We start from the raw sequence: 17,654 nt of genomic DNA, 5'->3' as shown, positions 1-17,654 counted from the left end.
AATTGCCAGCTGATGTGGAAATGTGGAGAACTGAACTTAAGAATGAGAAACTGAGAGGAACCAAAACTGACAAGATTTGTCTACCCCTAGGAGGGAGAACTATGTATGATGATTAATATAATGCAATATAATAACATAGAATTTATAAGAAAAACAACATCCTGCCTGCAGTCTAAATAAACATACCTCTTTAACCTCTCCATTTCTTCCTTTGTAAGGGAATACAATGGAGTAAGAGAGACTGAATTAAAATACTTCATTTGGAAAAGATATGTGAAAATAAATATGTCAAGGCCCTTAAAGAGTAGGAAGGACTGGATGGCAGAAATAGCTGCAGGCGGTGACTTACAAAGAAAAAAGTATTACCAAATAAAGAAAATGGAAATGTAAGAACAAGAAGCACTCAGGGGTCTAGAAAGAATGTACAGGGAAAACTAATAATCTGGAGCAACAGAATGCAAACATTTCAAAGTTAGGTTTTAAAATCAATGCAATGCAGAGAGGAAGCCAATGTAAAGAGGTTTTTTAAAAAGCAATATGAGAACGAGCCATTTCAGTGGTGGCTCCCCATTTGTTGCTCTCCCTTGGGATACTCACCTGGCTCCATTGTTACATATCTTCAGGCACCAGGCAAAAACATTGTTTGCTAGTCAGGCCATCCACACCATACATTTTAAATGAATTTAAAGCAGTTGGCTTCACCCAAAGAATCCTGGGAACTGTAGTTTATCTCTCACAGAGCTACTATCTGTCTTGAGAGACAATGGAGTGCACCTCCAGGGGTGAACGCAAACTGCTGTGTCATCAGCACCAAAGGGAACTCCCCAGAGGTCCTGGGCTGCCCAGACAACAATGCCACACACACACAAAATTGCAAGTATTTAAGCACTATGCTTTCTTTGCTGCAATTAAGTAAATTTGTATAAATCCTGAAAAGACACTGGACCAGGAAACATTTCCAAACTAACTTTCACTGTGTAGCACCATAGTGGAAATATTAACTCTATGTGGGAGACAAGGCTATAACTCCTGATTTCTCTGAAGATGTATACCAACCCATGCAAGTGTGGGTAGGAATTATAAGCAGTTCAACCATCTATTTATTAAATGTGAATTTGCAATATTATTGAACAGTTTTAGATTATTTACCTAGCTATTAAGGCTACATACACACCATGCATTTACTGCGAACTTTAGTTTACTCCTCACACAGCTAAATTTATGGCACTCTCAACATTCTAAGTTCCCAGAATTCTTTGAGAGAAACATGCTTATAATGTATGGTGTGTACACAGATTGCAGCACATTCCTTTGTATGTTTATTCAGAAATAAATCCTTCTGTGGGACTTAATCCCAAACAAATATATATTCTAGATGATACTTCAGTCAGGATTTGTTGGGTTCTTCTGGTTTTACATCAGATACTCTTGAGCAGCTTTCAGCCTTGGCAAATTATTTCATTATCTCTAGTGACACCCTGTGGCAATGATCTGATGCCCACATAGCACATTATAATACAGTGGTACCTCCGTTTGTGGATGGGATCCGTTCCGGAGCTCCGGTCGGATCCTGAGGTTTCCACAACCAGAGGAACCACTTCTGTGCATGTGTGCGGCATGGTAGAGCGCTTCTGTGCATGCGTGTGCAGCGAAACCCGCATACGTATCCCGAAGGAGACGTAACTGGAGGTGAATGTAAGTAGAGGTACCACTGTAGTCTGGATTGAGATGATACAGTACTGTACAGTGAAATTCCTTTGGACTATTGCTGGTGTTATTTCTATAAAACCATCAGTCTATAGGGAGTTTTACAGCATAACCCAGGAAAGAAGAGACCCCTGTCCCAGGTATACATAATATTTTTATCAAAGCCATGGAAATTCCAGTTGTTGGACTGGCAAACGTAAATGAAAGTATTTTAGTTGGGTTTCCCCTCACTTCCAAGTACATCTGGATTCCAGGATTAAGTCACACATCAAGTAAATAAATGCATCTGGTGGGCCCTATAGCCAACCCTCCTGCAGCCTTGAGGCATGTACCATTAATATGGGCAGTATTGTGTGAAATCAGCTTTCATACACAATTCTAGCCTGCAGTCCTCAGCACACATACTGGCAGGGAATAAACATCCAACATGGTGGGACTTCAGAGTAAGTATTCATAGGATTGCACTGCAAAGAGACCAGATTAAGAAGAAAAATCAAAGTTGCCATTATACTTAAAATGGATACTGTGTAAAATCTTGGTTGATTCTTCAGGACATAAGGACACTTAGAAGACTCCTTGGAGAAGTCAATTGGAGATCAGGACTGAAGGGAGGTTGTGGAACTCCTTAATTGGTGTCTGGAGGCAATTTTGGGATGGATGAGGTAGACTTTGCCTTTGATACTTGAGAACTATATTTTAGGACCCACTCTGCTATTGTGACTACTATTTGTTTTGAGGAGTTTTTTTATATTAATTGCCTTCAACATAGTGCTAAAGTGAACATTCCATCAATGTATGGGTGGCGCGGTGGGTAAAACCACAGAGCCTAGGACTTGCAGATCAGAAGGTTGGCGGTTCGAATCCCCGCAACTAAGTGAGCTCCCGTTGCTCGGTCCCTGCTCCTGCCAACCTAGCAGTTCGAAAGCACATCAAAGTACAAGTAGATAAATAGGTACTGCTTCGACGGGAACGTAAACGGTGTTTCCGTGCGCTGCTCTGGTTCGCCAGAAGCGGCTTAGTCTTGCTGGCCACATGACCCGGAAGCTGTACGCCGGCTCCCTCGGCCAATAAAGCAAGATGAGCGCCGCAACCCCAGAGTCGGCCACAACTGGACCTAATGGTCAGGGGTCCCTAATGGAACATCCTCCCCCTCTACTCCCTTTGTACACTCCCTGTATCCATTTGGGGGGGGGTTCTCCCAACTTTCCAGGAGCAGATAGGGGGATGGCACAGGATGCATGTGAGGAGAGAAGGGGGGGGGATCCTGTTTCTTGCACAAGCACTAACCCTTGAGTTAGTGCAAATATTTTGTTGAGTTCCGCTCGTTGGTCCTGTCATGGCCGCAAGTGGGGAAGGAGCAAAGTTGAGAATTTACTGCATGCTGCCTGTTTGTCTTAACCACTGTTTAAGCTATGGTTTAACATGACACGTGAACAATGTCTCTTTTGCCACACTAAATTATAGGCAGAGTGACATTAAAGAGGAGCAATACTTTTGAGGCCAACTCATTGCCTGAAATGGAGGTTGCGTTGCTGTTAATAGTTCACATCTGTATTTGGCAAGTGTTCTTTAAACTTTACCTGTAGAATATTTTTTTCCTATGTGGGTTAATATGATTATCTATACACTTTAAACAGGACTGAGAAACTGGAACTTGTAAGACGTTCTAAGTGTCTAGGTTTTTTTAAATAAAAAAAGTAACCAAAGCTAGTTAAACAATGCACATGGTTTATTAGGTTTTCATACAGGAGTTAAGATAGTCACAGTCACACGCATAAATTAATCATATTTAATAATTTAAACCTTTGCCAAAAATCTTGTTTGCAATGATGGGTAGTTTCAGATATTGCTCTGTATTATTCTTTTTAAAAGATTCATGCCTCTAAGCAAGAGACACAGTCAACTCTTCTGAATAAATTAACTGATTTATTTAGCTGACGATAAGTTCAAATGTATAGAAACTATTGCATATTATGCCATTTGAAGCACACTGCTGTGCTTGCTTCTCAAAGTTCAGAGTTATTTAGCAGGTGGTGAGTAGGTAGATGGCTGAATAAGGACACCAAAACTTCAAGAAACATTGAAGTGTGGATCTGCGACTCTATTCCAAAGAGCCATGATATGCACATACACCAGTGAATGCTGTATTCTGTCCCACTTGCTCCCATTTCCTATTTTGCTGTTGGCAAATCTTACATGCATGCAGTACCTATTTCTGCACATTATCTCCCATCTGGATCAAGATGAAAGGTCTCAACCCGAAACATGCACAGCTATCTCAGTTATACTCACAATAATTTCTACGAGTATTGCAAGCATCACAAGTTCACTAACACAAGCTTTTATCCATGCCTGAAGACATTCACTATCATGTTAATATTGAGCACAACATGCACAGGCACAGCAAGCCTTGGCTCATATGCTCCCTGCATGGCAGAGGAGCTCAGATGCTTTTTCTTCCACTTTTAGTTAGCTGCGGTTTGCTGTGCCATCTAGACCCAGAATTGTGTTTGACATGAACTACGAATAGTTTAATGCAAGCTAGCTTAGTAACCCATGGTTTGAAAGTTGGCATAAGTAACATTAGCTACAGGTTGCCAATTCAGTGATGCAACAAACCCATTAACCGAAAATGGAAGCAAAAGCTTCTAAACTCTTCCTCCTGACCATGTGTGAAGAGGGCAAAGGGAGTGCTTGCAAAAACAAGGCTCACTGAACCTGCTTGTGCGTGTTGTGCAAAACCATGGTTTAGCATAAATTATTAACTACCATGTTGCCTGTACTTACTTATTTGTAAGCCTACTTGAAATCTACAGAAGTTCATATTGAGTGAAGGAGGGTGAATAGCATTACCTATCAAATGTGCACACCTAGAAAGTAATCCCAGATAGTGATCATGATAGTCCCTGTGGGAAGCCCTGGGTAAAAATAAGAGAAGCAAAACATCATGGTTGGAGTATACTACAGACTGCAATACCAAGGAAGATTGGGGAAACATGTCCTGAAACAAATTACAGATGTTCCAAAGAAGCAATAACGCTTCAAATGCCCTGGTATCTGTGGGAATACAAACTCTGCTAAGCACAGATCATGTAACAAATTTCTGACATGCCTTGCTGAAAACCATCTCTTTCACAATGTGGAGGAAGCAGCGAGGGGTTGGCTATTCTTGACTAGATCTTAACCAGCAGGGAAGTGGTGAGAACTTCAGGGGGGAAAGTAACTACTGTACATAATGATGACATTACATATGGAAAGGTGGAAGAAAGTGTAGCATAACTTGAACCTTTCATTTCAGGAAAGATGTTTTTCATGGTATCAGAGAAATACTAGGTGGGATTCCATAGCTAGATATAGTACTGGGGGAAAGAGCCCCAGACAGGCACAAGTTGGGTTGTTGTTTTTTTAAAAAAAGGAGTTACTAAGGACACAATCACTAACGATTCCAGATGAGAAAGAAAAATGGCAGATGTCTTAAAAAAATAATAAAGACAATGTAGCTGCACAAAAAGCTGAGTAATAAGCTGAAAATAGAAGCAACCTTCAAAAAAAGGGGGAAGGAAGGACAGGTCACCAGGGACACGTAGCCCAGACTTGTAAGAGCCATGTCAAGAAAGCTAAGAATGAGCCAATGCGGGCAGGACACAAAGTTGTATGAAGAAAGTAGTTAAGAATCTGCATGCTAGAAAGGGCCGAAGAAATATTTTACTTCGAGCTGAAGATGAACTTCTATTTTACATACTTGCTTCTAAGTCTTAGTATTTTAAAACATGCTGCTTTTTAAAAAAGGAATCAGAATCAGGATTGGGAAATGGGACATGCATTTTTCATATACTTCTTATCATCAAATAGAATATATAAATAAAACTAAGAACCACAAAAATGTGTTTAGGAGCAGGCTGAATTTATACTCTTCACAAACTACCACTTGCACAACACTCCTGCCTAAACTGAAATGTGAATGTAAGCATGCAAAACTGCTTCAAGGCCTGGATCCAGTAAGGATCAGCGTTCCAAGAACCATTTGCCATCTATTAGAAAAGAAGCACCTCTTTTTTAAAAAAAAAATCTTAAGGTATTCTATAGTGGTCAAAAAGCTTTGAAAAGGCTCAAAAAGCATTTCATATAGCCATTTCTAAAAGGCTGAATAACTACCTCACAAGTTTGATTGTGCTACATGATTGTATATGAAAGATAATAGTTTAGTCCTTACGCCATATTGAAAAACTGCACTCTTGTGTCATGACATTAATTTCTCCAATTCTAATGGTATTGACTGGGGGGGGGGGGGGAATACCATTTCTATCAACAGTTTGCTTTCAGGTAAATAACCCCAGGATTGGGCTGCAACAGTTACCAAAGTTAACTAAAAGTAACCTTTTACTGCTCTTCAGTCTGCGGTAACTGATACTTTATTTTGACAGTAATAGTTGATCTCTTCCTTCAATCTATTTTAGCAATGAGGTTAGAGCATAACTGCAAATCTACATATATTTTCATTTTCCAAACTAGAATTTCTGAACTAGCAAGTGATCCCACTATTCTAGTGATTGTAGTAATCCACTCCATAGGTCATAACATTTCAATACAACCTATGTATTAGAGACTGGACATCGGGTCAAGAGTTAAAAATGATATAAAACGCTAGTGCTCTTCTGCTAGCTTTCACATCACAGTGTAGGAAGCTAGTGAGGAAAATAAAAATCTTTTGTGAGCATAGACACAATACAAGGGATCTGCTTCTTTCCGTGGAAGTCTGGTCTGTTTGAATAAGAACTGAATTCTGCAACCTTGCGATTTACACGTGTCAGAATTTGCATAAGTTCAAGTTTTGTAGCATGCTGTTTCAGCATCCCGCACAGTGATTGTATAAACCAGGAGCCATCTGATGAGTTCCTCCAAGAGTAGTAGCCTATAAGAAAAAAAATGAATTGAATAAAATATAACGTTCTTCAAAATGAGACTACAAAATTGGGAGGGACTCCAGGATCATCTAGCCCATGCAATGCAGGAATCTTACTTTTATTAAACTGATTAAGGTCACAATCACACCACCACAACTAGATAACTTTGCCCCAGAACAAGGGTGTTCATTCAGTTTAGTAAAGGGCTTCACATTAATCTCATTCAACTTTTATTTGTCCTGCTGTTAAGCCTACCGCCCCTTAGTCTCAAATATTCCCCAAGAGAAGTGTTGAGATTAAAAAACCATCTTCATACATGGCCATGTTGATTTGGCGATATTTTCCACTTAGGCTATCTAGCTAGTGCATGCGGGTTGATGGGCCAGTAACATTTTTGTACATGAAATGGTTTTACAAAAGGAGGGAGAAGTATTTAGGCACCTTTGTTGGACTAGGACATGGGTCGACAAACTAAGGCCCGTGGGCCGGATCAGGCCACATTGCCTTCTGGATCCGGCCCCCGGAGGGTCCGGGAATCGCTGCGTGGGTCGCCAGCACGCGTGTTCTTTCCCTCTCCCTCACACGGTGCCGCCGCCTCCTCCCGCCCTCCTACTGGCTTCTTCCCACCCTGCCTAGAGGAGGAAGTGGGCTGGGCTTTATTGATGCCAGCAGCAGCAGTGCTCAAGCGGCCCACCATTTTAAGCAGCCCCTCTCCGGACCCCTTTCGTGCGCCACTCATCGTCCCTCCACCGCCACCAGCCCCTGCCGCTCGCAAGACACAGGTAAGCAGCCACAAGGCGCTCCTCCGGTGCTGTGGAGAAGGGAGGGGAGAGTCGTGGGGGGGATGTCTTATAGTCCGGCACCCCACAAGGTCTGAGGGACAGTGGACCAGCCCCCTGGTGAAAAAGCTTGCTGACCCCTGGACTAGGAGATGCATTAAATAAAAAGTTATAAAGCCATCAAGCCATCGATTTATTTTGACCACAAGGCTGCATCTTTTATTCATTTATCTTACCAGGAGCAGTTGAATAGGCATATAGGAAGTCGGCTTCTACAGGTATTTTCTGACATGTGCTTTCATCCGTGCCACTGTCTGTTTCAATACCAGAATCAAGATCTGTTCCTCTACAAGCCTACGCAAAGGAAGACAGAAGAGTAAATGCTAGCCAGAAATATTACCATTAGTGGCTCACTGAAAATGGCAACAGTCGGATACAAATGAACACAAACAAGGAATAAGAGGACTCGTTTATGCACACCTTGAAAGGGGAGGCATGCTAATCTTGATGAGGTATGAGTTTCAAGTTGAACTTTGCAGTTTTGTGACATGGAAAAGCCGTTCTGAGTCAGAGAAGAAGTTCACAGCACTTTTAGAGCACTCTGCTAAAACTGTGGTCACAGGTGAGAAAACCACCAAACTAAACTGAAACAGTAAGAAATGCTTTTCTGAATTGGTTATGGTTTAGAGGCATTGGTCAAATGCTTAGTTTTGGCCATTTTAGTTTCTCAGTGAAAGCCCTGACTAATGTTTCCGAAGGATGTCCAAGTAGACAAGCTTTTACTAATTAGTATAAAGCAGGCTTCCTCAACCTCGGCCCTCCAGATGTTTTTGGCCTACAACTCCCTAGCTAGCAGGACCAGTGGTCAGGGATGATGGGAATTGTAGTCTCAAAACATCTGGAGGGCTGAGGTTGAGGAAGCCTGGCATAAAGTAATGTGTTCTCATTATTAATGCATTATTCTGTAGGAGGCCTAAAATTAAATGACAAATACAAAATCATCATACTGATCTCATTTCCTAATGAAAATAAACAGGGATCATGGCATTTGGGGCAGTTCTCTTGTTTTCCATCTGTTTACCATAGTCAAAAAAAGCAGGGAACTTAAAGAATTCTTAGCAGCTGCCCCACAACTATGATCCTAGTGTCTAAGCTTGTGCATTTTCTAAAATCACTGTTAAGATTTTCCTTTTGGGTTTCAATGGCCAGTTTTAAGGAAGAGAATTTTTAGTTTGTTTGTTTTTTATATTGCTGCTATCCTCTCTAAGCAGTATGAATGGTATGGAAACTGAAATATTAACATTGCTAGAAAGCAAAAAATTAACACTACCAGACACACTGGATATATTTTATATTCCCAGAAATGTAACCATAGATCTTATGCTTATAGTATAATGCAGACATAACATTTCCTTTTATCTTTGAGAAACGTTTTTTTGTTTTTTAAAATGAAAGCCTTCACAGTATTGTCATCTGTTCAATTTTGCACAGTTACCTGAATAAAGAAGAGCTTTGGCTTTCCTGCCAAGGACTTGCATCTGTCTCCTCTGAAGAGACTTGTTAACATTTTTAGCTCCAGAGGACCATCTGTACCGTAGATGAGTCCATCCTCTCCATGACTTAACAAGACACAAACAAAACTGCTTCTCTTGTTGTGATCATCCTTGGCAGCTTCAAAAAACCCAGGTGGAGGGAAAACATTGTTTAAGTATTCAGAAATTCCAAATACTCATTTGACATTTTTTCAACAAGAAACTTTTAGGCAATAGCAAAACTTCAAGCACAATAATGCTTCTCTCAAATGAACAAATAGACAAAGTGAGACAAGCATTGTCAATCATATAGCTTCTTTGGGATAAGCAGCATAGTAACAGGATAATTTAACGTTCCTATGAATTTGTGGCAACTGTAAGGCTACCTTAGGCTTGAATGCAGTTACATTCTCCCCAACGTTGCCCTGCTCTTGCCATACTAATATCTGAAGGATAAATCCTGCTGATATGCCATAGAATCCTTTTTATAGGTAGGAGGCAGTGACAGCAGTTATTAGCAGGCTTATTATATAAATGAGTATTGAAAAGAATCTTATTAAAGCAAATAGTAGTGTGGGAGAGCATTATAAGTGGAAATATTTAAAGAAAGTTGGGTCTGACAAATGAAAGGGTAACAAAATCAGGACTGAAAGTGGCTTCTATTCTAGAATGAGCTTAGTGTCTAGACTGAAATATTTTCCTGAGTGAAGAATATATATCTTGACATTCCTAATCAGGAAGGAATATTTTTAGTTGCTAGTTCAGACTCTGAAGTTATCCAAGTTAGAAATACCAATTACACTGCTTAAGGCTTAAGCAAAATTAAAATATAATTTTAAAATCTTAACCTAAGGAGAGTTCATGAAAGCAGACACGGAGGTGGATTGTATTCAGTACCTGGGGCACAACTTCCAAACCTTGTTGCTGGGCCTGCAAACACATTGTTCCATGATGGACCTGGTCCACATATGCATTCCCTCAAGGTGGTCAATTCTGATCTCCAGCTGTTGAGGGGACTGTATCTAGACTTGCCCATTTCCAACAGATGACTTAAGACTGTCAGAGCAGACTTTTTGATGGTAATCTATGCTTTCAGATCCTCCTACTCAGTGGTGTGCATGCAGCCTGCTGCTACACAAAGGGACCCTTAACCCTTCTGCCACACCAGGTGTTCTAATTATTATTTAATATCAAAGTTCCTCATTGCTAAGAAGAGCGGACAACACAAAAACCCAAGAGTTTATATTTTATATTTCAGCACAACAGGCAATACATCATCCACCAAATCACTACTTACCATTATGCAAAACTTCAATAATCTCCTTACATGTAAGATCATTATAAGGCTTGACTGTGTACCCCAAGGTCCTGAATGTGTCTACAACATGCGCAGCATCTGCATCTGTACCAGATCGATATGCCATCCCTTTAGATAAAAAAGAAAATAAGTTGCATTGACTTAATTTTTGAAAACAGTGTATGCCACAGGCAAATTCTGCTCAGTTATATGAAAATAAAATATGGGAAAAGCACAGCTGGAGTCTGAAGACTTGTTTCTATATGTAGAATATATCAGGATTTATGGAAAACATTCCACCCTGTAAACACAGAAAGAATGGAAACAATGGGTGCACTGGTTTTATTGCAGATGAACAATTGAACTTGGCATCACCTGCTGATCCATGGAAGGACCAACCTTGTATATAAATAAAACATGTATAGAAAAAACCTTGTGCAGTCGTACCTCGGAAGCTGAACAGAATCCCTTCCGGAAGTCCGTTCGACTTTCAAAACATTCGGAAACCAAAGCACGGCTTCTGATTGGCTCCAGGAAGCTCCTGCAGCCAATCAGAAGCCACGGAAGCCCCATCAGACATTCGGGTTCCAAAGAACGTTTGCAAACTGGAACATTCACTTCCGGGTTTGCGGCGTTCGGGAGCCAAAACGTTAGACCCGCAGGGCGTTCGGGATCTAAGGTACGATTGTATCGAGCTTGGAAGGAAAAGGAACAATATTGTCAGGCTTCATTTAGGTGTAATGAAGTCACCTAACTGTGTGCTTAAAGCACAGCGTTGCTATTTAAAAGGGGTGTTGGAAATCTGTGGCCCTCCACATGTTTTGAGACTAGAACTCCCATCGTCTCTGACAAATGGTCATGCTGCCTGGGGCTGATGGAAGTTGGGAGGCCAACATCTGGGAGGCCACAAGTTCCTCTCTCCTGATATTAAGACCAACAGCTCTCTCCTATGCAGATTTAGGCATGTTTGAACATACGGACTTCCTTAAGTATACAACAGCCAACTTTGAAAAAGACTAAGCAGTAGATATATTTCACTTTTGACAGTTTAAAGCAGGTTACAGGGAGGGAAGCCTTACCGGCAGGGGGAGAAAGTTTTTTTTTTTTTAATTACCAGTAGCTGGATGGAAGTTTTTATTGTTGACTAAAAGACACATTCCCATTTCGGGGTGATCCATTCTGTAACTCTCATCTGCCGGTATCACAGAGTCCACAGATTTGCTAATAGGTATGCTCTTCCTAAGGAAAAAATAAAACACAATGTAAAACTAAACTCTCTCTCTCAAATTTTCAATTTTCTGATCCTGAATTTAAAAAGCAGACTGAGGCTACAATCCTACACACATTTGCCTACAAATAAGTCCAAATGAATTCAAAAGGACTTCTGAGTTTGCATGTATACAATTATACTGCAAATTTGATATCTTTTGGATTTTGCACAAGTTCAGAACAGCATGAATGTTAATGCTGAATGAGAAATTGCTAGCAAAACAACAACAACCTAGTTATAAACAGTTCCCTCAAATATCCACTATTAAATAAATACATTGGAACGAAGAAAATAGTTCATGTTTTTATTACAGTGGTACCTTGGGTTACATACGCTTCAGGTTACATACGCTTCAGGTTACACACTCCGCTAACCCAGAAATAGTGCTTCAGGTTAAGAACTTTGCTTCAGGATAAGAACAGAGATCGTGCTCTGGCGGCGCGGCGGCAGCAGGAGGCCCCATTAGCTAAAGTGGTACCTCAGGTTAAGAACAGTTTCAGGTTAAGAACAGACCTCCAGAACGAATTAAGTACTTAACCCGAGGTACCACTGTACTATTAGATAGACTGGATAATTGAGAACAGATCTGATCCTTTGAGCACATGAAATAGATTAATGAGATGTAAACTCTCCCCTGCACTGCTGAGCTGCATTCAAGATGTTTGGGATGAAATAAATATGACAGAACCATAGCAGGAAGAATGAGAGAAATGTGCAAAGATTTTTCACACAAGAAGCTCAAAAGAGGTTTTATGACTGCAAGACCTCCATTGAGCATTTTGTATTCACCTTCTATACAGCAATACTGCTATTATCGTTATTATTAGTTAATGTGTTAACTGCCCTTCAACAACATATCCCTGGGCAGGTTACAGCAATTTAAGATTCAGAATTAAAACAGATTATAGTCCCAGGAATAGGGTCTAACATCATAGCTATGCAATATAAACCACGTAAGAGGGGATCAAATTGGCTGTAGTCGTTTTTGTATTAAATCTGAGAGGAACAACAGTAGTCCTTGAAAAGTACAAGTGAATTTTAAAAATAAGCTTTTGAGTGCTTTTTAAAAGTGGGATGGTGAAGAAACCAGTATACACCAAGTGAGGATCCTATGAACAGATCTCAAAATGACTAAAGTTACAAGAGTTTTTAGCCTTAATTCTGTGAATTTATTCGCATAGTCTCTCTTACAGACCTCATTATGCATGGATTTTACAATAAAATATGAAGCACAACAATACAAAAGGGCAGGCAAGGTCTCTGAAAACAAGTTGTTTTGGCACATAGCTGATTATAGTCGTACCTTGGTTGTCAAACGCCTTGGTACTCGGACGTTTTGGCTCCCGAACGCCACAAACCCAGAAGTGAGTGTTCTGGTTTGCGAACGTTTTTCTGAAGCCGAATGTCCAACACAGCTTCTGATTGAGTGCAAGAAGGTCCTGCAGCCAATCAGAAGCCATGCCTTGGTTTTCGAACAGTTTCAGGAGTCGAATGGACTCCGTGAACAGATTAAGTTTGTCAACCAAGGTACAACTGTACATGAGCACATCTCCTGTGTATGCTTTTTCTTTGGAGCAATCTTCTAGTTACAAGAGCAACTAATAGTCCTAACACCAAAACATACTGGGACATATTCAGCTAATAAGCTGTGATTCCTGAATTGCAAAGGTTTGAACTAGATTACCCTTGGGGTCCCTTCCGATTCTACAATTCTATGATGCTATGACATGGCTGTGCAAGCAGAAGCCAACACAACAGGACTTCCCCGTCTCCTTCTGCAAATATGCTCTGAGATAGGGGACAACCTCCAGAACAGCATGTGTGGGAGATGAGGGGAGAATGTGATGTAGGAGAAGAGGAACTGGAATGGTCTCATTAGTGCTACACTGAATAAAATCCACTGATTATTTGCGATTACAGTGGTACCTCAGGTTAAGTACTTAATTTGTTCCAGAGGTCTGTACTTTACCTGAAACTGTTCTTAACCTGAAGCACCACTTTAGCTAATGGGGCCTCCTGCTGCTGCCACGCCACCGGAGCACGATTTCTGTTCTCATCCTGAAGCAAAGTTCTTAACCTGAAGCACTATTTCTAGGTTAGCGGAGTCTGTAACCTGAAGTGTATGTAACCCGAGGTACCACTGTAATTGAGAGCTCATCAACCCTCAATGATTACTCCATCAATGCATTATGAATTAAAAATCAGAGTCCTAGTTGTTTAAGACACTTGTTTTCTTGATCACTTGCCTTTCTCAACTTATTCAAGTGGCATTCCTAAGATTGGTACCCTTCTTGTATTTTCCTCTCATTTTTACATAAGATTAAGTCCAGGGAGTTGCTGCATTTTCACTGCTGTTTGCTTGCCTTGTCTTTCCATGCAGGATAATGGCAAGGAGGAGTCACAACTCACCATCAGTTGGTGCCAGGCCCATGGGAGGAATGGGTATATTATGGGGTGGACACTCCATATATTTTGAGGGAGATCTAAACTAAAGCCGAAGCCTACAGTGGCTAGAAGAGAAGAAAAAGACCACCACAAAGAACCAACCAACACCAATAGCCAAAATCCCCACTTACCCTTCAGAACCAGGGAATTTTTTTGCATCTGTTACAGTTTGTGAGGATTTCATAATATGGTTTATGTCTGCCATAGTTGTTTCTGTAAACAAAGGATAAAGTGTTATCATCAGAATTTTTTAATGCCAATCAATGCAAGGAGAAAGCAAAGCTTCTGGAAAATAAAATTGTGGCCTCCCATGTATCAAGAGAACAGATAAAGAAAAATTAAAAATGAGCTGCCCCCAACTTCCCTCAGACAAGGAGAATACAACCCTGAGGCATAATTATTCTGAAGGAGCATAAATTTAGCTAAAAGCTAGGCATTTTTAATAAACCCACTAAGGGGAAATGCAAACGGGTAGTTTATAGCAATTTACAACACTTGGCTACCTGTTCAGGTTTAAAGTCAAATACAGGGTAAAAAAAATTCTGCTTCAAAAATAACTTTATACAGTGGTACCTCAGGTTACATACGCTTCAGGTTACATACGCTTCAGGTTACACACTCCGCTAACCCAGAAATAGTGTTAAGAACAGTTTCAGGTTAAGTACGGACCTCCGGAACAAATTAAGTACTTAACCCAAGGTACCACTGTACCTGAAAATCAACAGTCTGTTAAAATTAAGCAACTTGGCCACAAAAGACCCATCCATCAGCAGACATCTGTTTTGATTTTGTGCAGTCAGACATATGCTCTGTCACTGACGGTTTGTTTCTTTTCCACAACACCAATGCTAACGTACTGAAGCATCGAAGCTCTTGGGAGGACAACACAGTTACTAGCTAGCTTCACCGGAGTACTAAAGCATTACCTCATCTTGGTTAGCTAATGCATTGATGTCATATTCTGTCAAGCAGAATATACATCTCTCTGGGGAGGATGATCTCATTCCACAAAGGATGAAAGAAAGGCTTCTAGGAAAGTTAACAGATATTCTGCTTTGAAGTTCCTCCTCCCTTAGGTAAGAAACATTTTAAAGGGCACATAAAGTTATGAGGCTTCTAGGAAAAGTCAGTAACAATACAGCTGACTTGATTGGTCTTTTTACCCATTAGATGTGGGATCATTATAGAATCATGAAATTCTACAGTTGGAAGGGACCATGAGGATCATCTAGTCCAGCTGCCTGCAATGCAGGAATCTTTTGTCCAATGTGGGGCTCAAACCCAGCCTATAGGTGTGTGTATACACACCTTTCTGACTTTAATGTGGCTGGAATGAAGCCAACCATGCAAAGATAAGAGTCACTTTCATTGCTCCATCTATTTTTTGCCTCTGGTCCTGCTCACCACTGACATGGTAGGCTCACAAGACATTCCCGTAATCAGAAGTTGTTGCAATGGGATCTGCTCAAAATGTGTTGCTGTGAAAGCCTATGATAAAAGTGGCTACTATGCCCTTTCACTAGTTGTTGGCTATGGTGCCTTTTCTACCATTTGCTACTTGATGCAATAATCACAAAAGGAAACTGCCATCTAGATGCAACCTAAATTGATCTGCACGTTTTCACATGTCAATTGCTCCTAACGAGCTTTATTTCTACATATATCTGTTTATGTTGACTTAGCCACAAACATTATAAATATGGAAAATGTTTTCTGGAGCTCTTGACACTAGTGACAAATTTCATAGACTTGACTGAGAACATAGATAAGCAAAACTAGCTAGCCTATTATTGTGAAAACTGTACTTCTCCTCTTTAACTTTGTTTATCAATCCATACACTTATTTTCACTTTTAACAGGAAGATACAATGAATTGCACAAGGCTGAACAGATCTAGGCGCCTATCTGCAACTGTCAGTATAGCGCCATAGTGTGTCATTCCTCCTTGGAAAACTGACAAGGTTAATTCCGAATAAAGTTTAGTTTCTAGTACAGAGCGGTTAGTGCTGATGACATTAAGACAACAATGTTTTCCTTTGTTGGAAAATAATCTTTTGACTCTCATGGACTTTGTTTTCCTCCTTTTTTGAGAAAAAAGGTGCTGCTGCTTTATGATGGTGAGAGTTCACATTAATATTCAACTGCTTTAGTCTCAAGCTTTCCAATTTCTCCATCCACAGGCCAACTGAGTAATTCTTAAGTTACCACTGAAATTTTACATAAAGCCAAAATCATATTGATTTTGGTAGTTCTTCCTTGGGTAATAATTATCACCAGATTTTGTTCAAAATGAAATTCAAAAATTCCTCCTCAGGCAAAACACCAATTTCAAGGGAAATCTAAAGCATTCTTGCAAGACTGGCAACATTTTCCAGATACTGTTGTAGTAATTTTTTGTTAAGACTGACAGCATACAGTAATTTCATATATTAATCTAAGCCATTTGAGTGAGGATTAGTTCATGGGTAATGCTGCCATGAAGTCTTTGGTGGAAGGGTGATAAATTACTGTGTTCCCATCTTGGTCTCCAAGCAAAACCTATGACAGGAAAAACTCAGGTTTTAAAACTGGCAAGATTGCCAACTACAGAAACAGACAAGATGGCATTATTAAGCAACCCTTTCGATATGCCAAGTACTCCCATTGGGCTATTGATCAATTCAAGTGCAGCATACACAATTATCACAAATTTTAATTGCGATTCAAATTAAACCAAAGTAGTTTAGCTACCATCCCCTGCTTTGGTACTCACAAAGAAGATTATAGTCCTTCCCTTCTGCAGAAACTAGCATACTAATGGGTGTTTGGGGAGTGGTGTTTGTTTTTTTAAGCACTACTTCACTAATTCTTTCATATCCAGTCACAGAAGGATGCCACATGTCTGATGAGCTGAAAGAATATTAGAACAAAAACAACAGACAGTGAAGGGGAGATTTCTCAACTCTACCACCAAGCCACATATGTGGGGGGTGGGTTCAGAGAAAACTTGCTGCATGCTGCTGAAGTAAGATCTCGCGGTCTGCTTCCGCTCTGTAAAAAAAAGAAAAGAGAGAGCGGGTCCCCTCTTCTTTGCAGCTCAGCGAACACTGGGCTGGATTCAGACCTGCCAGCTCCTCGCCTGGTTCCTAAATAAAAGGCTCGAGGGCATCCGTGATCCGCGCCTCAGACGCGCTGGGACGGAAAGAAGTAGGAACAATAAGCAACTATGGCGCCGAGCAGCTGCAACAGCAGCAGGGGCTGCCGGAGGAAGGGGAAAAGCCGAGCAGGAGAGAGGCTGGGGGTGGGGGTGGGAAGGCGGGCGGGGACTGGGCTTCCCACGCAGGTGGGGCTCGGCTGGGGAAGCAACAGTTTCCCGCAGAGAAACTTTTCTTTGTTTCACCTTTGCCGTCTGCTTTCCCCGCGCGCTTCCTGCTATCAAAACAAGGAGCGCCACGCCGGGCGGGGAGGGCGCCTGCAGGCAGGCTGGCTAGCTTCCCTGAGGGGGGAGAAAAAGCAGCCTGGGCGATCCGCGGGCTACTGACCTCGGACGCCTCCTCCTCCGCCTCCTTCTTCGGTGCTGCTGCGGTTGCCCGTTTCCCTCTTTGGACCCAAGTATCTGGCGGAGCGCGCTCCCTCTTTCCTCCGCACTTTGCTCCTTCGCTCCGTCTCCCACCCCTCAGCCCCGCCCCAAGAGGAGGAGGAGGAGGAAAGGAAGAAGGAGAGGAAGCTGCCCTAGCAACG

At 41.2% G+C, this 17,654-nt stretch overlaps 1 protein-coding gene across 4 annotated transcripts; it reads right to left on the bottom strand.

The window, feature by feature from the left end:
* Positions 1-5,104: 5,104 nt before the first annotated feature.
* On the bottom strand, positions 5,105-17,583 carry CASP3 (caspase 3). Of its 4 annotated transcripts, XM_081020577.1 has the most exons (8): positions 17,456-17,583; positions 16,687-16,823; positions 14,066-14,147; positions 11,334-11,458; positions 10,220-10,348; positions 8,886-9,061; positions 7,627-7,744; positions 5,105-6,619 (listed from the first exon to the last, which is right to left on the bottom strand). In XM_081020577.1, exons 3-8 carry the CDS (start codon positions 14,137-14,139, stop codon positions 6,393-6,395), a joined length of 849 nt encoding a protein of 282 aa, XP_080876703.1. In that variant the 5' UTR covers positions 14,140-14,147; positions 16,687-16,823; positions 17,456-17,583; the 3' UTR covers positions 5,105-6,392. The 4 variants fall into 4 exon arrangements, with proteins under 4 accessions (XP_080876703.1, XP_080876702.1, XP_080876701.1 ...); XM_081020576.1 differs by lacking the exon at positions 16,687-16,823 and having other exon boundaries at positions 17,456-17,571; XM_081020575.1 differs by lacking the exons at positions 16,687-16,823; positions 17,456-17,583 and adding an exon at positions 17,314-17,449.
* Between the last annotated feature and the right edge of the window lie 71 nt (positions 17,584-17,654).

Source organism: Podarcis pityusensis (assembly GCF_964106645.2).
Source record: "Podarcis pityusensis genome assembly, chromosome: 9".
In the NCBI taxonomy this organism is placed as follows: Eukaryota; Metazoa; Chordata; class Lepidosauria; order Squamata; family Lacertidae; genus Podarcis; species Podarcis pityusensis.
This window is presented reverse-complemented; position numbering and strand designations above follow the sequence as displayed.

Excerpts from the sequence above, each read along its gene's own strand:
- CASP3 (XM_081020574.1), bottom strand. The coding sequence starts at position 14,175 with ATGATAACACTTTATCCTTTGTTTACAGAAACAACTATGGCAGACATA. Across the intron at positions 10,349-11,333 it reads AAACTTCCATCCAGCTACTG|GGATGGCATATCGATCTGGT; the intron begins GTAATTAAAAAA and ends TTTTATCTAAAG. Across the intron at positions 7,745-8,885 it reads CAAAGCTCTTCTTTATTCAG|GCTTGTAGAGGAACAGATCT; the intron begins GTAACTGTGCAA and ends TCCTTTGCGTAG.